General features: G+C 39.6%; 1 protein-coding gene across 1 annotated transcript in view; it reads left to right on the top strand.

Annotated features, from left to right (window-relative positions):
• The window catches only part of cdkal1 (CDK5 regulatory subunit associated protein 1-like 1), a 260,633-nt gene that overhangs the window by 91,296 nt on the left and 143,673 nt on the right, over positions 1-25,664 (top strand). The window contains exon 8 of the mRNA XM_085366272.1: positions 22,962-23,065. Within this exon, the coding sequence (XP_085222398.1) occupies positions 22,962-23,065 (104 nt within the window). The remainder of the gene's footprint in view (positions 1-22,961; positions 23,066-25,664) is intronic.

Raw genomic sequence — 25,664 nt, 5'->3', positions numbered from 1 at the left:
ATTCCCTCACTTGCGTGCTTGTACTTCTAGAGCGAAGAGAGTATCATCCTTTACCTCAAAGATGTGTTCAAAGTGATGTTATTATTACACAACATACATGATGATAATGGATGCATACTCCAAGGTTAACTGAGAAGTTGTGGGAGTCTTTCCTGAAGAGCGGGTTGTGTTTCAGATGTTCATAATCTGCAGAGCTCAGTTCCAGAGTAAAGCTTCTTAGACCACATTTGAGCTGATCCAAGTAGAAAATCTGTACATTTAACTGGTTCGGCCACTGTTTTTCATCTAAATTGACACTTCTGATCGGTGTCAAATTTAGCATGTCCAAATGGCAGGATTTCAATTAAATAAATCGTCTTTTGCAACATCTGCCATCAAGTGTGCACATCAGAGACAGCACTTTTCTGTAATGTTCTAAGTGTTGCTTAAAATTGGTCACCATAGTGCAGCTGGTTTATTCCTGGTTGGTCTGAAAGACACAATATTTGAAGCTGCACGGTTTATTTTTCTTCTTTTTTCAGCACTTTCCTTGCTCTTATATTTTAACATATGTATATAATTTTCAGTAAATAAACCTTAGGCTCTGTCACTTCTTTAGTCACTTCAAAACTTCAGCCTCTTTTTTAAATATCTGTAACTCTTGCTTTGTGTACCTTTGCACTAACGCTTTTGACTGTTTCTGCTGTGTTTGCTTAAGCGGGTCTTTAAACCTGGAGATACAGTGGTGTAAAAAAGTGTTTGCCCCCTTCCCGATTTCCTGTTTGTTTTTTTTTTTGTCACACTTAAATGTTTCAGATCATCAAAGAAAATTAAATTTTAGACAAAGATAACAGAAGTAAACACAAAATTCAGTTTGTAAAGGAAGGTATTTAATAATAAGGGAGAATAAATTCAAACCTACATGGCCCTGTGTGAAGAAGTGATCGTTGGAATATGAACAAATGTGTGTGAAGGTTAGATAGAAAGCACTTGCATAGGAAAAGCATAGAAAAAAGCCATGTATGAATTGGTGAATGAGACAAGTTATATAAAGTGCTTTGAGTGCCCAGAGTAGAAAAGCGTAATGCAAGAACTGGTCCATTTACCATTTAAATAGGATCTGCCTGACAAAGTTGAGTAGACCTAAAGATCCTCAAAAGTCAGACATCATGCCGTGATCCAAAGAAATTCAGGAACAAATGAGAAACAAAGTAATTGAGATCTTTCAGTGTGGAAAAGGTTATAAAGCAATTTCTAAAGCTTTGGGACTCGAGCGAACCACAGTGAGAGTCATTATCCACAAATGGCAACAACATGGAACAGTGGTGAAGTTTCCCAGGTGTGACCAGCTGATCAGAACTGCTGAAGCACAACAGTTCTGATCAGCAAGACAGTGATCCAAAACCCACCAGCAAGTCCGCCTCTGAACGGCTTAAGAAAATCAAAATCAAGACTTTGCAGTGGCCTAGTCAAAGTCCTGACCTGAATCTGATTGACATATGGTATGAGGTATGACTTTAAAAAGGCAGTTCATTCTTTACAACCCTGTAATGTGGCTGATTTACAACAATTCTGCAAAGATAAGTGTGCAAATATTCCTCCACAGCACCATAAAAGACTCACTGGCAGTTATTGCAAAAGCTTGATTGCCGTTGCTGCTGCTAAGGTTGGCCCAGCCTTTTATTAGGTTTAGGGGGCAGTTGCTTTTTCACAAACTTTTCCCCCCCTTAATAATAAACACCTTCATTTAGAAACTGCATCTTGTATTTACTTCTGTTATCTTCGTCTAATATTTAAATTTTTTTGATGATCTGAAACATTTACTGTAAGCGTGACAAACACATGAAAAAATAGAAAGGGGGGCAAAGACTTTTCACACCACTGTATATGAATTGTGTTTGTGGCTTTGTGTTGCAGTATGGGTGTGCAGATGTCAGTCTCTTGGAGCCTCCTGCCAGCAGGAGGTCTGTGTGTGATCCAGATGATCTCGCTGTTGTTTTTCAAAGGGTTGGGCTGGCAACAAATAAATCCTCTTGTTTTTTTTTTTTGTTTTTTTTTTGAAAATATTTTTATTGAAAAAAGAAAACAGTACTTGCAGTTACCGAAATACAATCAACCTTTCTTAATTTTCCTAAGTAAATTAACATATATATATATATATATGAAAAAAACAACAAAAAAACAAAACACAACGCCGCCCCCCCCCCCCCCCCCCCCCCCCCCCCCCCGTCCCGTCCCGTCCCACACAGATCAACACAACCATCAAACATATTAGAGGAATATAACAGTAACAAAAGTAGATTTAAACAGGCAATACCTCTAGACTAGCAAAATAAGAGATAAAGGGTTGCCACTTGTGAAAAAATTTGGCTGTGCAACCTCTCAACGTATATTTAATTTTTTCAAGTTTTAAAAAAAACATGACATCTTTAAGCCACCGGGAAATAGTAGGATACTTAGCAGACTTCCAATGCAACAATATTAGACGTCTCGCTAATAGGGATGTGAAGGCTATAATATCCCTTTGTGTGGAATCAAGTGTAAGTGAGCGAGCAGGAATCCCAAACACAGCAATCAGAGGACAAGGATGAAGAGTTACCCCAAGAGCAGTTGACATAATAGCAAAATACCTTGTCCAGAAACCTTGTAGCTCAGGGCACAGAAAAAACATGTGGCTAAGGTGACAAGGAGAACCATGGCATTTATCACATTTATTTTCCACTTCTGGATACAATTCAGAAAGTCTAGACTTAGAGAAATGCACCCTGTGTATGACCTTAAATTGAATAAGTCCAAGACGAGCACAGGAGGTGGAAGATCGTATCCTCGTTATAGCCCGTTCCCAAGACTCCTCATGTATTCGAAATCCCAGTTCTTCTTCCCATGTACGCTTAAGCTTAACATTAGAGTGGTTACTAAAAGACAGAATAGCATCATAGAGTTTCGAAATGGTTCCTCTGTGATGAGGAACAAATGATAACGTAGTTTCCCACTGCTGTTCTGGAGGTAAAGAGGGGAAATTTGGGAAACACTTAGCAACAAAATTTCGAATTTGAAAATAGCGAAACAAATGGGTAACAGGGAGATTGTAACGAGAAGACAAGTTGGGAAAACTATCGAAAACACCATCCACATATAAATGTTTGAACTGTTTTATACCCTTGTCACACCACACTGAAAATGTCGAGTCCAAAAGTGAAGGGGGAAACAAATGGTTTTTGCTTAGAGGACCCGAGGAAGACGGCATTACAAAATTAAAGTGACGTCTAAACTGAAACCAGATTTTGAGTGTGTTAAGAACCACCTGATTATCAGTGTACAGAGAGGGTCTCACGGGTAAAGAGGAATAGAGCAAAGCCGGTAAAGAAGAGCCCTTACATGATGATAGCTCCAATTTACACCACGAGGAACCAGAAGATTTTAGCCAGTAGCAAAGTTTATGGATGTGAGCGGCCCAGTAATAGACTAAAAAATTAGGTAATGCAAGTCCTCCACTAAATCTGCATCGCTGCAGCAAAGTTTTAGAGACCCTAGGTGGCTTCCCTCCCCAAATGAAAGAACCAATAATCTTGTCCAGTGAAACAAAAAAATGTTTCGGCAAAAATAAGGGAATTGACTGAAATAAAAATAAAAATTTTGGTAAGATGTTCATTTTAACAACGTTAATCTTACCGATTAAAGAAAGGGGGAGATTACCCCATCTTTGAATATCAGATGTGACCCTAGATATAAGAGGAGACAAATTTGCTGATTTAAGGCCAGCTAGAGAGCGAGTCACGTTAATCCCTAAGTACTTAAACCCAGACGGACTGAGACGAAAGGGTAGATCGGACTGTTGAAGTTGACGTGCTGCCGTATTAACAGGAAAACACTCACTTTTCCCCAAATTCAATTTATAACCTGAAAACGAACTGAAGTTCTCCAGAATACTTAAAACAGCAGGGATGGAGCATGCGGGGTCAGTCATATATAATAACAAGTCATCCGCATACAATGATACTTTATGTGTAATTCCATTACGGATGATTCCCCTGAATACAGAAGAAGATCGCAATGTAATAGACAGAGGCTCGATGGCAATGGCAAAGAGTAAGGGAGACAAAGGGCAACCTTGACGACAACCACGACCCAGCGCAAAATAATCAGAGTAAACATCATTAGTATGAACACTGGCTTTAGGGGACGAATAAAGAAGCCGAATCCAGGAAATAAATTTATCACCAAAACCAAATTTCTCTAAAACTGCAAACAAGTACTCCCACTCCACCCTATCGAAAGCCTTTTCAGCATCTAAAGAAATCACAAGTTCAGGAAGTTCAAATAGACGCTTTGAGTAAATAACATTAAAGAGTGTACGGGTATTAAAAAACAATTGCCGTCCCTTTATAAAGCCATTCTGCTCTTCAGATATAATTTGAGGAAGCACATCCTCAAGGCGAGATGAAATTACTTTAGCCAATACCTTTGCATCGGCATTAAGCAGAGATAATGGCCTGTAGGAACCACAGGAGGTTGGGTCCTTGTCATTTTTGAGAAGGAGCACTATGGTTGCTTGTGTGAAAGTAGGTGGTAATGAACCGGTTTCCAAGGATTCGTTAAACACAGACAAAAGCAATGGTGCCAATTTACCAATAAATGTTTTATAGAATTCAATTGGAAACCCATCCGGGCCCGGGGCTTTATTAGACTGCATAGCTGTAATAGCTTTTAATACTTCTTCAACAGATAATGGGGAGTCCAATTGCCCCGCATCATTAGCACCAATAACAGGGTTTGAAAGATTATGAATTAATGCATTCATTTTAGCTTTATCCGTGGGAAATTCGGACCTGTACAACAAAGAGTAAAATGTTTTAAAGGTAGAATTAATTTCCAAGGGATCTGTAGTAATATTGTCATCAGAGTGTTTAATAATGGGGATCACACGCGAGGAGGCCTGACGTCGTAACTGATGTGCCAACAAGCGACTAGCCTTGTCACCATATTCGTAATATGAGCCACGACTGCGTAGTAATAAGTGCTCAGCCTCTTTGGTTGACATAAGATCAAATTCTGCTTGCAAATCAAGGCGCTGCTTCAGTAATTCTGGAGAAGGGTTCAGTGTATAACTTTGATCAAGGTTACTAATTGCAGCTATAAGTTCTTTAAGCCTGGCATTAATCTTTTTATTAGCACGGACAGAGTAAGAAATAACTTGACCTCTCAGGTAGCATTTAAGAGTCTCCCATAGCAGAGAATATGAGACAGAATCATCCTGATTGAAGGACAAGAACTCCTCAATAGAGCCTGAAATAAATTCACAAAATTCTTTATCCGCCAGAAGGAGAGAGTTAAATCTCCAAAGTGGAGGGCTACGTTTATGGGTAGAAAGATGAACATCCAATAGCAGAGGAGAATGATCAGATATTACAATACCAGAATAGTCGGAAGAATTAACACATGAATTAAGAGTTCTGTCGATGAAAAAATAATCAATCCTGGAATAAGACTGGTGGACCTGAGAGAAGAATGAAAATTTTTTGATTGAAGGGTTGCGAAATCTCCATGGATCAACAAGATCATTCTGTTTCATAAAATCTGAGAATGTTTTAGACATAGATGATTGAGTCAAATTACGAGGACTAGATCGATCCAAAATTGGATCAAAAACACAATTCAGATCACCACCAAGGATAAGCAAATGTGTATTCAGAAAGGGGATGTTACTCAGCAATCTATTAGCGAATTCAGCATCATCAAAATTCGGGGCATATACATTTACCAACAAAACCTTTTTCTGCATTAGGGTACCAGCAACAATGATGTATCTACCGTTCCTATCAGCGACAACATTGGTCAAAGTGAATTGAACTTTCTTATTAATGAGAATGGCCACTCCTCTAGCCTTCGAATTAAAATTTGAGTGAAAGACCTGACCTACCCAAGGGCAATATAACCTATAATGATCCTTAATGCGAAGATGAGTCTCCTGTAAAAATGCTATGTCAGAATTTAGACGTTTCAAGTGAGTAAAAACCTTAGATCTCTTAACAGGGTTACCCATACCTCTGATATTCCAACTAATGAATCTAAGAGGCATACCTGACCCAGCAATGCTGGGGTCTATATTTCCATTAACCATTTACAAAAAGGAAGAGGAAAAAGACCAAACCAAAATGCCAGTGGCCATGAAGAGCCGAAATGGGACAGCCCCCCCCCAACCCAACCCTGAACACAAATACACCCCCAAGTCTCCACAGAACAGAACAAAGGAGACAGCAGTGTACCCCCAAAGTAGCAAAAATGATTCACTGAAGTGACTGGACTAATTGTTGTCTAAATAAAAATAAAAGCGAGAGAGGGAAAAATAACCTCTCGCCAACTTCTCTACAGCATAACAGTGTGCGCGTAACAGTAAACATGTTTTTTTTAAAAAGGGAAAAAATAAAAAGGAAACCAACCAACCAAAAAAAGATCTCACAGTACAAAATATGACTTCCTCAGAAGGAGAACTTTCCAACAAATCATCAAAAGTGCATAAAATTTAAAAAAAACAAAAAAAACAAAAACAACATACATAAATAGATAAACAATTAAAACAAAAACAACCAAACAAAAAAATAAATAAATAAAAATTTAACAGAAACGAAAAACAACTCAGTCCTATGCAAATCAATGCAGCAAGCTTGGAGAAGATTGTGCCGGACTGGTCCGAAGTTCAAGAGTATATTATATGATCCAGTTTCAATAAATAACAATGAAAATAAAAGGAACCAGCACACCAACAGTACAATAACCAGCACAATGGCCTAAGAAAACAATGCACAGGTGGCGTTAAACCTAAGGAGACCGTGAACCCTTAGCAGCATTACAGTATCAAACTGAGGAGCTAACGAGGCTCACCCAGAAATCAAAGTTTTGACATAATCACTGGCCTCCTCTGCCGAAACAAAGTCCTTCTCGACACCCTTATATGTGATGCGGAGTCGCGCTGGATGAAGCAGGCCATACCGAACACCGTCAATGCCACGGAGTTGCTGCCTGACCGTGTTGAATGCAGCACGAGCCCGTGCCACCCTGGCGGTGTAGTCGGGGAAGACTGAGATGGTCCGATCTCCAACTTTAATCTGTCGGCGTTCTCTAGCACGTCGTAAAATGTCGACACAGTCAGTGTGGTAATGAAACCTGCATACAATGGCTCGTGGACGGTCGCCAGGCTTAGGTGCGGGTTGGAGGGTCCTGTGCGAACGATCCAAAAGCGGCTCCTTCCCCAGATCAAATGCTTCTTTTAGCAAGGAAGCTACGGCGGCAGTGGTGCACGTGTCAGGGCCCTCCGGTACTCCCACTATCCTAACATTGTTGCGCCGCGATCTGGACTCCAAATCTTCACACTTACTTTCCAGCTTGGCTACATGAGCTGTGAGACCCTTGATAGTGTTTTTCATCTCAGCTATATCATCAGAGCAGACAGTAAGTGCGTGCTCCATCTCCTTCACCGTACCTTTTAGCTCAGACATGGTAGCGTCATTTGCAGCTTTATCGATCGCCAGCTGCGTCTTCACCGCCTGCAGGTCGAACTTAATGGTAGACAAAGCATCACCCAGAGTATCCTGAAGTTCCTTTTTAAAGATGTCGGCGATATCTTTCCTCAGCGAAGCCAGCAACTCGACCTTGAGAGCCTCAATATCAGGATTAGCTTGACATGTGGGGGGCTTTGCAGGAGACGACGGCTCACTCGAGGGTGTGGTCGCGGTTTGCAAACTAGGCCTCAGTTGTGTCTGAATAGTACTGCGGGTTTTAACATTTTTTGCTGCCATTTTACGCCGGCCCGAGTAAAACTTCTCAACAAGACAATCCACAAACCAAAACAGGACTGAAAATACGGCCAAAACGCGCGAATAAATAACAATTTAATCGAAATCGGCGGGAGCTCCCAGACTCGCGTCCTACTCCATCAAAGCTCAACCGGAAGTCCAATCCTCTTGTTTTTAACCAAAACGGCTTCAGTAGAATAGTGGATTATTCAAATATTTGATTGGGTGAATCGACCAAATCTCTTCCAGATAACACTTATGTTACTGAAAATCCAAGCTTAATATGCGCTTTTGTATGAGCTGGTCAGCCACTGCTGTCAGTAATTTGACATGGTCCTCTTAAGGTTAAAGTGTGTGTGTGTGTGTGTGTGTGTGTGTGTGTGTGTGCTTGTGTGTGTGCTTGTGTGTGTTTGGGGGTGTAATGGAAAGAAGACAAAATGTGTCCTTTATGTTTTCTAGTTTTGGATGATCAGTCGTAATTATTCCTCTGAGGTCTTGGTGACATCACTGGTGACATTTGTCAGCTGTTAAAACAGAGAAATCCTTGTGTGGGACACAGGCGCTCACATTCACTTTTTTTAAAAATAACCGAAGAGAACACTCAAAACCATTTATGTGTGTGTGTCTTCATTCGTGTAGCTTTTAATGTCTCGAGTTTGTTGCCAATTTGCCTTTTTATATGAACTCGTGGGATGCATTGATTTGAGGGCGCTCTCTTCTATTCTTGCCAAATGTCAAGTAGGTGTCATGCTTCAGGGTGGAGGGCTTCCACAGATCTTTGAAAAGTTGCAAATCTCGTATAAATTTAGGGTTTAAAAACTGAACGTGTCTTAAACCCGGTTGATATCTCCATGCTTTTTTTTTTTTTTTTGCCATGTCTAAGATATTTTTTCTTAGAATTTTACTAGTGCTATTTTGAATTTTAGAATGGTATCCAACATGTAGTAAATCAAAGCGCCAGATTACAGTTATCTCAAAGTGCTTAGGGCAAAGACACTACAACAATTCAGCGAAAACCCCAACAATTAGACGACTCTGAGCTTTAGAACTTTAGATGATCACAGAGTGAAAGGTCAAGTAGTTCATATTTTCAATTTAACAAGCAAACAAACACACACCCTCCCAAAAGAAGAAGAAATAAATAAATTATTTTGCACATGCTAATTTTATTCTGGATCTCGTAGATGAACCTAGGGAACCATCCTCTTTGCTTTATTATTGCTAATCCTACCAAAAGCCTGGCACAGTGACTCACCTGGGAGTACCTATGAAAATGTAATTTTGTGTTCAGATTGATTCACAATATTAGTTTCATTAAGTTGCATATTAATTTCATTTGCTCCTGTTAAATCCACATTAGATTGGCTTTCCGCCCCCACCAAGTTAATTTCATCTCATCAGAATACATTCACCGTAGTCCAGCTAGGCCATACGTAGCCTCGGCTTTGTATTAAAGAAACATTGTTAGATTTCTTCTTGGCCAGTAGCACAGTTACTTTTAGTTGTCTTTACTAGCTACATAAATGAACAACAGTCCTGGATTGTACTTTGAAAGGGCCACCATGTTCCTGTGATATTGATCCTTATATCATTTGTAGGTTTATTTTAGTAAGTAAGTGAGCCAAATGTATTTATATAGCACATTTCACAGATAAAAATCACAAAGTGCTTCACAATAAAAAAAGAAATACAAAAAAAAATAATATAAAAAAACAGTGAAGAAATTAATTATTTTAGTCCTTTATTTATCCAGGTAAAAATATCTCATTGAGATTAAAAATCTCATTTCCAAGCGAGACCTGGCATCATGGCAACAAAATTAAAATCAAAAGCTCGTTTCTATAAAAATGTCTTCAGCTGCTTTTTAAAGGAGTCAGTGGAGTCTAGACGGCGTAAAGACAACGGCAGGGAGTTCCACAGCCTTGGTGCCAGTGCCCGAAAAGCCCGATCCCCACGTGTTCGGGATGAAGCATGAGGTTTTAACAGTTCAGAGATATACTGGGGAGCTTCACTGTGCAGAGCTCTAGAAGTTATAATTAAAATTTACCAATGAAGAGAAGCCAAAACTGGAGTAATGTGTGACCTCTTGTTTGTGCCAGTTAAAAGTCTTGCCGCGGCATTCTGTAGAGTTCGAAGGCGATCCAGAGCTGATTTGTTGAGACAAATAGGGAGTATATACAGCAAAAAGAGAATCGGACCTAAAACAGATCCTTGAGGTACCCCAGAAGGCAGAACTGATGATTCAGACAACACATGATTCATACACACAGTAAAAGAACTCGCAGATAGATATGACATAAACCATTTTAAAACAACACCAGTTATCCCAAACAAGTCCTTCAGCCTATTTATCAGAGGTGAGATCCAGCATAACCAGAATGGTGTACTCTCCAGAGTCTGCTGCCATCAGAATGTCACTAGACACTTTAAGCAAAGCTTTTTCAGTGGAGTGCAATTTGCGGAAACGAGACTGGAAAATGTCCAGAACATTGTTCTTCTCCAAAAAGTTGTTAAGTTGTTCTCCAACTGTTTTTTCCAAGATCTTTGACACCATTGGTAATTTTGATATTGGTCTTTAACTGCTTGGAAGAGATGTGTCCAAATTTGGTTTCTTTAATATTGGTTCAACAATAGCTTGTTTAAAATAGCTGGGAATTTTAATTTGGTTTCATTTTGCTTCCGATTTTGGATTTGAGTTGGATTCACTTTCACACTTCCAAACATTGGGAGTCATATATATTATGCATGTTGTATTGCAAATATACACTCACTGGCCACTTTTGCTGTCACTTGTTAGTAGTGGGTTGGGCCCCTTTCTGCTTTCAGGGTTGCCTTAATTATTCATAACATAGATTCAAGCAAGTGCTGAAAAGATTCCTCAGAGATTTTGGTCCATATCGACGTGATGGCGTCTCACAGTTGCTGCACATTCATGATGTGAGTCTTCCGTTCCACCACATCCCGAAAGTGCTGATGGAAGCAGCCATCAGAAGATGGGTACATTGTGGTCATAGGGGGATGATGGACATGGTCAGCAACAATACTCACTCAAGTTGTAGCATTTAAATAATGCTTAATTTATACTAATGGGCCCAATGTATGAAGGGAAAATATCCCCCAAACCGTTACACCACTTTATTACCTCATAAAGTAAGACGGACCGTGCTTTCATGATGTTGATGTTCAATTCTGACTGTACCATCTTAATGTTGCAGCAGAAGAGACTCATTGGACTCGATAACATTTTTCTAGTCTTCTGTTGTCCAGTTTTTGGTGAGCATGTGTGAATTATAGCCTCACCTTCCTGTTCTGAGCTGAGTGGCTCTTGGTCTTATACTGCTGGAGCCATCATCATGCACAATATATCCAAACATCTGCTTGAATCTTCTGTGCTTTCAGAGATGCTGTTCTGCATACCTTAGTTCTAAAAGTATACCGTTGTTCTAATGAGCGCTTATTTCCCTATCGGCTCAAACATTCAGTCTATTCTCCTCTGATTTCTGACATCAATGAGGTATTTTCACTCAGAGAACTGATACTAACTGGATATTTTCTCTTTGTTGGACCATTCTCTGTAAGCTTTAGAGGTGGTACAGAAATGGATAATCCCAGAAAATGAGAAAATCATAGTGTCATCTGCCTCTTATTCCATGTAATTCAAACCTTGAGAACTTGGATGTTTATCAACCTAGGCTTTTTCACACCTTGTGGATACATTGAATAGTCAGTGAGAGTGGTGAAGCAATGGAGGCAATAGATGTGGGAATGGGATGAAGAGTTTTTGAATAAGATCTTGTTGCTTTGAAAACCACGCTCCTTATATTTTTGATGTTGACTTCATGTTGTTGCTTGTGCTCTTTATTTGGTATAATTTTTCCTCCTCATTATTTGTTTTTGGATTGTTTTACATGGATTGAAAATCCGACGGCGATTGTTTTTGGATTTTTAAACACTATTTGAAATATAGTGGCCAACTTAATTGTGAGTGTTTTATGTGGGGTGTATTTTCAAATATTTTTATGATTTTAATATGTGATCGTTCAACGATACATCGAAGGGCTGAAAAATGCAAAGTGTTTGGAATAAACTTTGTATATAATGAAAAATCTCCCTGAAAAAAGGGAAACGAACAAAAAAGAACAGGCAAATAAACAAGACATTGGGATTGGGTGTCAAATTCTGATTAAACATTGGGGGTGTGTGTGTGTGTGTGTGTGTGTGTGTGTGTGTGTGTGTTCAAAACCCTTTTGTGAGCAAGTTCAGATGTGGTGCTTCAGTGTCATAAACAGGAATTTACAACCACTTGCACAGAATGGGTCATTAAGTGTGTGTGTGTGTGTCTTGCTGTGTCTGTATCAACCTTTGCCATTAGATTCCAGGCGTAAAAAAAGTCCTTTGTTCCGCTGTTACAGCTCATTACGTTTCATTAGCTGTCTCTTCCCCGTTCTCTGTTTAGTTGCATTTCAGGCAGTTCTCTCTGTCATTGAGATTGCAGCGTGTTAAAGTCAGGTGCACATGATCCCGTCTTCTAACCTCTAACCAATAACTAACTGTATTGTTGCTCCCAGCAGACCAGTAGGTGGACAGGATGGTATCAGAATAGGCAGCAAGACTAGGCTGTGTTTCAAATGTGTTTCAAAGCTCTCTGAAACACATTTGAAGAATTGCCCGAAGGCCGACTGCACTGTGACGACTGAGCGCTGTGCTGGCTTTTCGTCCTTTGCAACAAATAGTTTGAAGTTGAACTGCTAATATCAAGAGGTATCAAAAAACTTTGAAACAAAATATTCCAATGGAATGATGGTGCATTTTTTTTAATTTATAGATCTCAATTAAAATAAATATTAATGCAAAAATATACCGTTGGATGCCCGCATATTAGGTTTACAATAGGTTTCAAATAGATCGGAGGATCAGAAAATTGAGTGCATGATAAATTTCAGTGCTCTTCGTTTTTGTTACAGGAGAGTAAACATTTCTTCCTCTTGTAGCTGCTGCTCTTCTCAGTCCAGGGACTATAATGGATAACCTTGGAACTTGTACACCAATTTATTCTCTCTCCTTTGTTCACGGTTTTCTATCCTGTCCCTGATTTCTCTCTCTTTTTTTCTTCTTTTCACCTCGTGACATTAATAGTAATGTTCTTATCTACTTAACAGAAAGCTAATTTATCTTCCCATTACTGTGTTGAATATCGCATGAATCCATTGTTAGGGATTTGAATGGATGATTAAAACGTTTCACGTGACGGTTTTAGATGCTTTATTTGTATTTGGCTTTAATAATCTCAAGAAAAAAACAGTTTATTTTTTCTATTTTGTTATCTGCTGTTTTCATTTATGTATTTATATAGTCAACCACAATCAGTGTAGCAAAATACACCTACGCTATGCACACAGACACAATGTAAACAAAGCCAGATGAGCATGTAAAAAAATGTATGTATGAGTGCATTGTGAACATATTTGTGTTATCCGGGAGGCCCCCTATGTGTTAGCCTCCTTGTTTCCTGTGATTTGTGTCCCCTCTCCGAGCCGACACAGTGGAATAATAGGCCTTATCAACTTTAGTGCTGACCTTCACGTAGATTTGTGTTAACCATTGTGTCTAAGGTGTATTGCACAACACTTTAGCCAGCTGAGAGTGGGGTAAATTTGGGGTCACTAATGTCTTGGTGCACAGAAAATCAATTAGCCTTAGAGCAGGGTTAGGACTCAGATGTTAAGCTGCAGATACAACATCACTTTATGACTCCTGTTTTTTTGACATTACGTATCCCTGAGTAACAAGGACGGATCAGAATGAAGGTCTAAATGCTTTAGTCAAAACTAAACAAGGGAAGAAACTACAGGCAGTCCTCAGATGCTTTCATCCCACAGTTTGACACACTCAGACCCTGCCGTTTTTAAGAGCACCTGGGTATCGTAGTCCTTGATCTGCTGTGTGCGAGTTGGAAGGCCACCCTAACAGAAGCTGCTGCAGGTGGAGACTTGATTTAAGTGTAGTTTTTTATTTTATCTTTGGAAGGTTTGTTAAGGTTGGAGGATATTGGAGGCTGGATTGAGATGGTCCACTGGCCAGTTCTGAACTCATGCATGTCAGCTAGCAACAACAAACAATGCACGCTACTTGAAACAAAAAAGCTGCATACAGGTGCTGGATGGCAGGTGTTTCTTATTTAAACAGAAAGCGATGTGAATTTTATTCTGTGGTTTAATTTGTTTGCTTGTGTCTCAATGTTGTTTCAGTTAGGGCTGTTCGATATAACGATATATATCGGATGACGATATAAAAACGTCTATCGTTTCATTTTACGCTATCGTTTGTTTTGTTGTGTCGCAAAATGAACTGTTTACGGCAATATTTTTTCATGGTTTTGATGGTCACTGTAGTGGCTATATTCATTTCTTAAAGTGCTCTCTTTCTCTTATATTTAATATAACCACACTACAGACGGACAAGCGCCTGTTTTTATGCGTTGTCGTTAGCAACAACGACGGTAAAACCATTGCGTGTCCGCTTGTTTATTTTCCACAAACCTTTCACAATAAAGCTCAAGATCCTGTTGAGACTTTTCAAAATAAACTGAATCACGTGAAAGAGGATGCAGAGTATCTACGGATGAGAAGCAAAAACGAGCCGTCAGGTGCTAAAAAATAAACCTTAGACTCAAACGTTAGAACAGGCTTTTCCCCACAGCACGCCGTGTAATAAATACTCAAAAAGAAACGGCGGCTGTTACAACTTATGTCTAAAAATGTATCGTTTCATGCATCTGTTAAAACACTCGACTCCAGCTACATGACGCCCAGCTGGAACCACTTCCTGCAAGTCAAGCTGCCCGAGATTCACAGAATTTACAGAAAATGTTACATTTTTGTGATTTATATCGTTATCGGATGATAGAATTCTTATATCGGGATATGAGATTTTGGTCATATCGCACAGCCCTAGCTTCAGTGAAATTTGTGCAAAAGTTTTTGAGCATGTGCTGCCCGTCTTAATATTTCAGTATTAAGAATATTGCCTCCCCAGTAAATATTAAAGTGTCAAGCAAATAACATCACAAAATTTGGAGAAAGCCCTTTTTTTCATATTTAGAAGTTATATTAGCCTCTATGTCTGATAGGATTACTTTTAAATTCGTCTTCAGTAATCATTTTAATTCCAGTCTGCTCAAAATGGTCATTTCTGTCATTAAATTTCGCCATCAGTAGTGTGTCGCTGTGATCGGTCTTCTGAAAAACAACGCAAAAAAACAGCTTTTGTGCTTATGTGTATTTTTAACTCTTAGTTCTCAGTTCGCTTTTCTAATTTTGACTTTGAATAATCATGCTGGTCCTATTCCAAGAAAAGAAATGACAGTCATCGGTATGTGATTGGCGTGTTTCACTTTCAGAGCTTCCTCCGTGCTTGGATTCTTTTCTTAGTCCTCTTAACCGTTTCTCTTTGCAGATCAATCAATGTCATTATGATTGATTTATGTATTTATATGGCACATTCCTTGACTAAGCAAGGTAAAAAGTCAGAGCAAAACTCATTGAGTGCGCACTTTATAGAGGGTGTCACTTGGGAATAGCATAATCGAAAGATTCCTGGTGCGATCCTGGGAGAAGACACGAATCCCTGTGGGGTTGGATCAGGTGGGGCATCCGGCATAAGGCAAACATTATTATTTTTATTAAATGTTTTTTTGTATTTATTTGTTCCCTATAGGCACTTAAGAATGCTAATGTTACAAAAGGAATACAGGTGTTGGTGTTATAGAAAAGTATCTGCTTTAAAGGGGAGTGTCACACAAGAAGAAAAGATGGAGAGATGCAAACTCATTAGCAAAGTTATTCGATAACTTAAAAAGACTTATGTTTTGTAATTTCAGTTTCATAGCAACAGCATGGAAGTCAATGGGACTCGAGATCAACGTCTCTTTTTCCTTTTTCCTTCTCCTATACATCATTTTTTTTACCTAATAATCAAAGCAGGTATATTTTCTCTAACTTCAGATTCTAATATCCACAGTCATTCTGCATGATATCGGTCCATATCTCTTCCACGTCGTACAACAGAATCCCGTTGGACCGCGCCGCTTGACTGCATTTTCATTTTGTTTGCCGTTGGTCAATGATCTCATCTTTTCTTTTCTGTGTTGTTTTTCTCTTGAAAGAGCAGAAGTGAAAATGCATCATGTCAAGCAGCAACAAAAGATGGAGAAAATGTGCTGATGTGCTTCAGAAAAGTGGAATTACAGCAGAATGAAGGGTGTTTACAAAAGGTTTTCTTCTCACGTACATATGTGTGAACAGTCGCAGAGACGCATGGATGCCCAATATACACACAATCTCATTTTGATTTTGCACTTCAGCACAAGACACACACGCACATACACCTCCACAACAGAATTCTCATTTTCTTTTTCTATTTCATTCTTGACACACACACACACACACACACACACACACACACACACACACACACACACACACACACACACACACACACACATATGTGCACACCTCTTCTAGCTGTGTACCACAGTGGCCTCTCCTGCTGTTTATCAAACCAATGTATGGGTAGTTTTCAGCTCCAGTGGTCTGAACACTTTATTCCATTTCCCTCTTTCCCACTGCTTAACACACAAACACACAAATATATGCTCAGGACAAACACGCACACACTCCGTACACTATTCTCCACACTCGCTCACCAGGACAGACTGTGCTCCCCACAGTAAATCCAAAAGATTGATGTGTCTCCTTGGACAAAATGAGATTGTGTGTCATTACAAGGTATTATGCTACAGAACCCCTGAGTAACTGAATTAGTCCCAGTGTGTCACAGGCAAACACAATTTACACACACACACACTCGTGCACACACATACACACAGTAGTTTATTAGTGTGTCCATGATTTCAGGGGGCATTACGTTCAGTTCGAAATGTTCTGGAGCTTTAACCATAACTACTACATGTCAAAACTTAAGCTTACTTCAACCTTAACAACATGTCTTCACCTAAAAATTTGATGACAGACATTACAGGAGCTTTTTTTTTATCCTCCCAAGGAAAACACATTGACATACTGTGACGGTGTAAACAAATTTACATCCCTACAATCTGAGCAACACCCAGACCACACACACGAGTGACTATTTTAGAGAAGATTTGTGACTCAAGCAGCAACTTTTTGTCAATAAGAAACACCAGCCGAGTAATGAGGTGATTTCCACTACATTATCTGTAGTGGTGCAGACACATGCAGTCCAGTCCAGTCATTTTGTTTTGTTGCTTTAGAGGAATGGAGTTTAAGAAGAGAGTGGTTACGTTTGTAATAAAATGTTTAGGAACCTTTTGAAAACTCTTAATTGAGAAAAAACCCAAAACATTTTAAAAGGTCTCAATAATTCCTTTACATCCTCTAATATATGCAAAGATTCTGCTAGATGTAAAATGACAACAGCTTTAAAGTGGACCTGTTATGCACATTTCCAGCTGCATATTTTTATTTGTGGATTTGATTAGAGTAGCTTTGCATGATTTACGGTTTAAAATGACCCTTATTTATCTTAGACTGGGCTTTGTTGAAGCCCCTCGGTTCATCTGCTTAAAGCAGATATCGACTTTTAGTGACGTCATACAGAGCCAAGAGGAAGAAAAAAGCTTTAGCCATGTTTTATGTGAGTAACCACCACTGTATCACACTATATACATGGTAGAGCATAATAGGTCCACTTTAAGGCATTTGACTAGTCACTCCTTGATAATTCAGTAAGAATGGAGTAAAAATTCTGTTGCACACTGACTGCATTTGAAAATAATTTCTCTCTAATGTGTAGTTAGAGACGTTGCCAACTTGTTTTAGTCAATCTGCAGTGCATCTCTCTGCAACAGGGAACTCAACCAAACTGGTTGTCATCTGGTTCTATTCTGGTTTTATTCCAATATAATAATAGGTTTGTGGAGGAATTTCTGTTTCAAATCTGAGGTTCTAGCTGAACTCTAAATGTAAGTAGTTAATGTGAATTGTTGTTTACTTTAAATTTATGTATATGTGGACAACTTATACCATATTAACACACACACATTACATGTAATTGCCAACTTGATGCAGTTCTTTTGCAGACTGACAGCAGACTGGCTCAGTCTTGCCGTTTTATCACCTTGACACATCAAACTTGCTTTGAAGATGGCAGCTGTTTGTAAGTGGTTGCAGATCTGCTCATCAACTTCAAGCAACAAGATCACAAGTTCATTGCAAACGGTCACAATCAGTTCAGGCGACCTGCGGTCTCCAACCACTGTTTTGTCTAGTGACTTGCATGAAGTAGTAAGTCAGCAAAACAAGCTGTCAGTTGACGGTTATTACTGTGTGCAGATCCTTTTGACCTCTGAATCTACCTACTGTGTGAGTCAGCTCAGCATTCAGATCATCAGCAAAAAGGGGACTTAAAAATCAAGTAAGTTAGAGTGCAAAGTGGTTAGTAAGCCAGAGAAGTGAGCCGATTACCTGACTCAGTCAGCCTGATTGTAGGCCTAACCTCATAGCATATCTTCACGTGACACTTTATCAGTGAGTTCCAAAATAAACAAATATCCCACCATTCTTTTCCAGCAACAATAGGCTGATTGACTTTAGCACAAACACCGTCTCGAGGTCAGACTACAGACAAAACAAGAAGTTGGGAAAACACAGCTACTACGTGGACGTGGAGATGTGGTTTCACACACAAGCGCACACGCTCTCACACACATACTCACGCTGACTTTTTTCAGTCAAAACAACAAGCAAAGCTGCTGTAGTAGTTTCAGAAACGCGGGGTCAACATGTGACACATTTTCGAAAATGCACACAGAGCTCTTTCAGTATTTAACACGGGGAACATGAGACTCGATAAGAGAACTCGAGAGGTCATGAACAAAGGCTGGATTGAACACAGAGAGAAACAGGGCCCAGCTGCATTAGAGCACACACTCGTAGATGAAAGGAAGCTCACTGAAATCCATGCACACACAAATACGCAAAAACAACCAATCCTCATGTGAAATATTGGTGCAAAAACTTTTTTTTTTTTACCTAACACACAGCTTCAGAGTGTTAACCAATCGTCACAAGTCAGCGAGCCACCGTAGAAAAGTGTTCGCACAAATTTACACTTTTGAAAAATGAAGTAAAATCTCTGTGTCGTTTCAAACCCACCCTCGCAACTCCACTTAACCCCCATTGACTAAGCGCCACAAGCGCCGCTTAATCCCAAACCCTTATGATTAGAGCTCCTAATAATATTTGATGTGATGAATATTGCCTTTTTTATGACTTACACAAGATCATCGGTGTGTGTGCAGTTCCCATGCAACTTGAAATGGGTTTTAACTGCCAATCTTTTTCTGAATTACTAATAACCCCTCTATTCATTGCTCCTAATAGGTCTTAACGTCATTGTGTCAGCAGTCTTTGTTCCTTGACTCCATATTATTTCGCCACCTCCACTTTGACTTTGAGATGACACTAACAGCAAACTCACAGGCTCGAGGCATTGTTCAGCCATATAACAGCAGTTTGGAGATTTTGTTTGCTAATATACCCACTTCAGCGTCTCCCCGTCTCGACAATAAGCGCAATGACTAATCTTGCTTTACAATTTGCATGGCGCTCAGACTTCCCCTCGCAGTTTAAGCTTTGTTTTCATAATTGCGTTTTGAAGCTGGCACAATACGAGCCCCGACGAACACTAATACACACCGATGGCTGTTTTCTAATTAATGTGTAGCTTTCTAATTAATGTCTAGATTCTAAATACTTATCACTGAGAAATTATTTTCTTGTTCTTAATATGCAGCACAAGGGAGCCTTCCCGAAGGGAACTGTACTTTGTTTGTGTGTGTGTGTGTGTGTGTGTGTGTGTGTGTATTGAGGCAGGCTTACAAATGTATAGAGGAACCTCAGGGTTTTCCTCCCTTTGTTACCTTTTCAAGGCTGCAACCACACAATCTCTCCGTCTTCATCTCACACGCGCGCGCACACACGCACATTGGGGAGGTAACCTTTCTCATTGTAACACATTGATGAACTACACTGTTGTCAGGTACAACAGCTACCTCTGTGGTTTAATTAACTGGGACAAAACAGAAGAGGGAGCAAGGACAGATATAAAGTAGGCCAAGAAATATTTGGATTTAACTATCAAAGTGCGTCTTTACGTCACTGCAGCTGCTTAGTTTTCCTGAATGGTAAAAGCAGCTTTAAAATTGTTGTATTATTTCAAATAATTTATCATCCATCGCAACTTTAATACAAAGTAAAGGCGTGCATGTGCCTGCCACAGCGAGGGAGGGACACAGGCTCCTCTTGCGCTCAGCGTTGGTCTAGTTGTCACAGACCGTCCTGGCTAATGGAGAAGTCGAAACCGCTAATGCATTGTTGTGATACTGGACAAATGTTCAGCAACAGCAGCACACTTGAACACAGCCATACGAACGCACACACATTGCACGTTACTGATGCAAATACACACAGACACACAAGCAGGCCACTGACTGTCTCTTGAGATTAATGTTGGTGTGATCCATTCAGCTGGGCCTGATCACATTAAGATGGATTGACCCCCTGGTGGTGTGTGTGTGTGTGTCGGTGTGTGTGCACGCACACGGGGTCCCATCTGTCTGTGTTTTCTCCACAGCAAGGTCCTGTGACCTAGCTGCCATCTTTAGTGCCCTCAGCGAAGCAATACTCTGAGAAGGAGAGATGGATGGATGGATAGCTCGGTTTTCTTTTACCGTTGTGGTGATTTGTGTCATTGAAAATTCTTCTGCTATTTTAAATGAATGTCAGAACGATTATAAGAGAGGGATTGCAGCATTTTAGTGTGCGAGGTGTTAGATGGTCCAACAAATGCAGTGGAACAAGTGGATCGACATGTATAATGTAGCTGTTTGTGCCGTAACAGAATGACCTCTTTTTTTGTCATCTTTAGGTTATTGCGTGTTACTTATTTTTGACAAAGAATTTGTGTAAAGTTGTAGTGTATCTGCTCTGTAGATAGACTGTGATTAACCTTTTTTTTTTTTTTATCACTGGTTTAAATGTGATCCAGTATTTAACTATGAACCATCAGAGGAAGAACAGCTGAACTTTCCTCTACGGAACATATTTATATATCACTTCTTGTATATCGATTATATAAAAAAATGTTACCATATTACAGATGATCCCAGCTTCCACCTGCGAGATGCTTCACAACATTACTCACTGGATAGTGGAAACTATCAGGATTAACGAATCCACCATCCTACTAATTGAAAAACATGGTCATTCTTGAGCACAATATTGTTTTATATATGGAGTAATATCATAGTGTGATTAGTGGTGTCTTTTGTGAGGCAGTACTTTTTGGCCCACAAATTTTGTCCTTTGTGCTTCAGGTTTCTGGGGATCAATGTTATTTTTCCGTGAATGTCAAGGATGCAGTTTATGCTTACTGTTTTTGTTTTTGGACCATAAGGCACATCGGATTATAAGGCGCATTAAGCGAAGCAAAACAGTCAGATAATTCAAACTTTACTCAACTCATTCTTCTTGCTTCCTTCTTTGAGCGAACCAGAACTGAGCTGCTTTTAGGATGCATATATAACAAATCCCAAGCATTGTTTTATGTTACCATGATCAGCTTTAGCAACAAAGTTGTACCCAATGTATTCCCAAGGTTAGAAGCCTCCATTAGTAGTACTGTGCTAATGGACAGTCAGGTTTTCTTTAAGAGTAGAAGTACTGGCCCATTATTAGCTATAATTGAGTTTGTTTGGGTCTTTACCCCCAATTACTTTGCAGTACTTTGCTAATGAGATGCCACAGCGTTTTATTCAGACTGACCCAATAACATGTACTTGCAACTAATGGAACCAACGAGGGGAAAAAAAGCCAGAAAAAGAAAAATGCATAGAAATAAAATTAGATGGAAAATAGAAAATACAAAGATGTCATATGCTCACGTAACCTCAGAAATTCCATGCCAACAACAGTTGGCTGGAAAAGATGTTAAATCCATAAAATGCACCTGAACGAGACAGTTATTTTTGTAATCCTGTCGGTGTGCGCGTGTGTGTGTGTGTGTGTGTGTGTGTTTTACCATTTTCAGTTTAATATAGGATGTAATTGATTTGCAGTTCAGGATGCTAACACATCGCACAAACTTTTTTTTAATGCCAGGTTGTACTTTTCAAACTACAATGACAAATTCGAGGTCTGAAAATGAATCCAAATTCATCAGATGGTTTTAATAGAGTGTGGTTTGGTTGATCTTCCCAACCAAGCACTCTCCCGGAGTTTACACCCTGCCATACTCAGGGGTTTAGTGTGAGGCAGTTTTATTTTTGTTCTCATTTTTCTGTTCTGCTTCATTCTCCTTTCCCTTCCTTTCACAGTCAATTTGAATCAAGCCTCTCCTTTTTCTTGAACAAAACAATGCGGCGACTCTAGCGTTTCCACTGTTTGTCTTTGAGACAGCTGTCCATGGTCACTTCTAATCCTTTGAAATAGTTTATGAAAGAGAGAACAGTTTTTACTCTCCCCTGTCTTTTAGTGCTTTTCCTTAATTGACAGGGCAAGCTTCATTACTTTCCTTTTAACCTCCTAAGACCCGAACTCTTCCACGACATGCATTTTTAATTTCTCTTTGATATTTGGGCATATTGGGGCCTGATGAATGTAAAAACAAAGAATTACCAGATTTTTTTTTTTTTTTTTTTACCTTATTTTTGTTTTTAAGAAAAATGAGAGCCACAAATGAGGATATTCATTTAAAATTTTGATAGAACCGTAGCAGTATAATGTCCTCGTAAGTGGATATCAGGCCCTTGTAGAGCAAAATTGAGTATTTTGTGATGTCCACATATGTGGACGGCAGGTCCTAGGAGGTTAAAAGTCTCTGTTCATTTATATATTCCACCTTCACATTTTGAGCTGAGTATAGTTCATTTAAGTTGACATCCATTTCCAATGGCATTGGTGAATACAACCAGCTGCTTTCATTTGATGTTTAATATATTATTAGATTTGTGCCGTATGATATAAATGGAGCACAAAAAGATTGAAACACAAGCCCCCAAAGCAAAATGTTTTCTTCAATAAAGTCAAAAGTGAAGGTTTGCTCGATCTTTCTCTTTTTACATTTTCTTTTGTCTTTCTGTCGGTGTAGGTGTCTGAATGCGTGTACCTACTGCAAGACGAAGCATGCAAGAGGAGACTTGGCCAGTTATCCCATAGAGGAGCTAGTGGAGAGAGCAAGGCAGTCTTTTCAGGGTGAGTACCTTTTCTCTGTAGACAGACACACACTATCACTACACAGGGCTGTGCAATTATTGGAATTTCAATTTCAGTTACAGTTTTGGTTTAGAATAAGATAACTGAGATAAAAAAAATTATGTGACACATTCTTGTTTTGCCTTTGGTTATAAATCCAGCGCTCCCACTTCCTTTTCTCCTTTATGTTGGTGGATTTTGACCCTGACTGTGCTCGAATTGAGTATAAAAGGTTGTGTCGGTGTCTCTGTGGTTGTGGAGACACTTAAGTTCTGATTCAGCGTACTCCTGTGTGTGTGTGTGTGTGTGTGTGTGTGTGTGTGTGTGTGTGTGTGTGTGTGTGTGTCTTATTAAGAGGGAGAGGTTTTAGTAACACATGTTGATGTTTTTGTTCTTGGGTGGAGGCTCCAGCCATTTGGCTCTAGTTTGATGCCAAAGGAACAGCTGTTGTGCGCTGGCATCTGTTCCTTAAGAGCACACTCCCAGAATCCCTAACTGCACAGCAGGCCATGCCTCTGTTAGAGCCCCAGGCAGGTCAGTCAAGGGCAAGTCTACGCACTCATGACACAAGTGGCTAACTTAATTATCGAGGCGCTATCATCCATTTTATGATATGCATTTTAAAAAGCCAACTGTCTATTAAAAAAGCCTGTTTTTCATTTGTTTAAACTAGCTAGGGTCACTCTGTTATCCCTTTTAACACCAGCGTTTATCCATGAGCTCATTGTGTTTCAAACTTTGCTGTAAAACTAAGTATTAATGCACAAAATCTTCCTGCCAAAGACATGAAAAATGATGACAAAAATCCATTTGTTCTGCCATTAACTTTACTTATTTCACAGTAATCACAAAAACATGCTAAGTTCAAAAGGGACAAAGGTACATTTCTTCCTTTCTCTTTTATAACAGCGTTCTAGCCTCATACCTACAGATAAAATTAAATATATAAAACCTCTCGCAAAGTATTGAAACCTCTTATTATGCTGTTCTTCACCCCACTGCCGTAAGAACTTCCCACTAACAGGACTTGCCAGGCTGTTGTGTTCTGGACTCTTAGGATTTACTCGTTCAGGTTGATCCTGGCTCCCAAATGTACTACTGATAATGCTAAGTGTCATGAAAATCATTATTAAATCATTAAAAAGTTGTTTTGCGTTACGTTTGCGCCACAGTTTTCCATCCGAGTGCAAGCATCGCAGCAGGGATGCCTGTTGCGATGCTTGCATGAGAAAGAGATGAATAAATTCTGTACTGCATTGTGCCAGGTGTGTTATATAATTTGCTCAGAACTGATTGGATAACGCTGGTGTCTGCTGTATTACTTCCCAAAAGAAAATATCCTTGTGTGCTAATTGCTCCTGCACAGCTAATAGAATACTTTAATTGACATAAACAACGAGCCTGGAACTTTCAATGCAATGTGAGTGCTGGTCTTTACACAACCTTCGATATTAGGGTAATTAACCCTCCCTCTCCTCCAAAAACCCCCCCAAACATAAACCAAGAGTCCACCCTTGACAAGGACACGGCTTTTAAAATCCCATCCTGAACCCTCTAAAACAGCTGCATCCATGCCACTGCCACAGGGTGGGCAGTCAAGGACAAACTCACCAGCTGCTTGAACCTTGGTGTGTATTTGTATGTTTTTACGATCATGGTCGTATGATTTGGGTGAAATCAGGAGGAAGAAACGCACCTGCCCGTTAGAAAGACAGGGTATACTCAGGCTTTGGGAAGACACATGCATAGATTCAAAAACAGGTTTAGCTTTCATTGCTAACTACCAACAGTAAATACATAAATCAGTATATACATCTTTCACTCCTAATTACAGGGCCTCATGCACTACAATGGATAACCTTAATAGGCTTGTGTGTGTCACGAGCAATGCTCATTCCAAGTTGAATCTTAAATTTAAATATAAACTGTAGTCACTCAATTTTTATCGTCCTACCTTTGGTGTAAGTTTGCATTTCTCTGTGTGTCCATGAAAGGGATTGTAGGAATTCAACTTATATGGAGGCACACTCCTGTACACTCTGCCAAGAAGCCATCAACATGTACAAGTAATAATCCCGTGTATAAACAGGCTGCTGATTGGTTAAAAAGTGTGTTCTTTTTTAGTTTAAGAGGAAGAAGTGCAAAATTAAAAAAGCCCCGCACAGAAGATTAAAAAAGCATGTGTGAGAAGCTCAAACAGGAGATACAATTGAGTGTTTGTGCTTTTTTTTTTTTTAAACACTAACACAAGTTGCATGGGCTGCACATAAGGACCCGCAATAGCACAAACACCAACCAGAGTTACCCACACTACCGGATACTTCAGATATTTTTGTCACTGTCCCCCAAATGAAAGCACTCCACACTGCACCACTGCAACGCTGCAGGTCTAAACGTACAGAGTCAAAATGCCCATTGTTCACACATCCCCTGTGCTGGCTCTGTGCCAACTAGGAACCAAAGGGGGCCAGCCCACAATTTGAGAACCACGGGATTGGCACAAGTCTGTGACATTAGTGCAAGTCAGAGTGATGTCCTCTGAAGTTATGGGAACTGTCTGCGCGTGTGTTGAGTGTAGGGTGGGGAGTAATCCGTTACA

This window comes from Diplotaxodon limnothrissa, linkage group LG11 (assembly GCF_057381915.1).
Source record: "Diplotaxodon limnothrissa isolate DT_005_m linkage group LG11, D_limnothrissa_male_GT1.1, whole genome shotgun sequence".
In the NCBI taxonomy this organism is placed as follows: Eukaryota; Metazoa; Chordata; class Actinopteri; order Cichliformes; family Cichlidae; genus Diplotaxodon; species Diplotaxodon limnothrissa.
The sequence above is the reverse complement of the archived record's forward strand: the minus strand, read 5'-3'. Positions and strand labels throughout refer to the sequence as shown.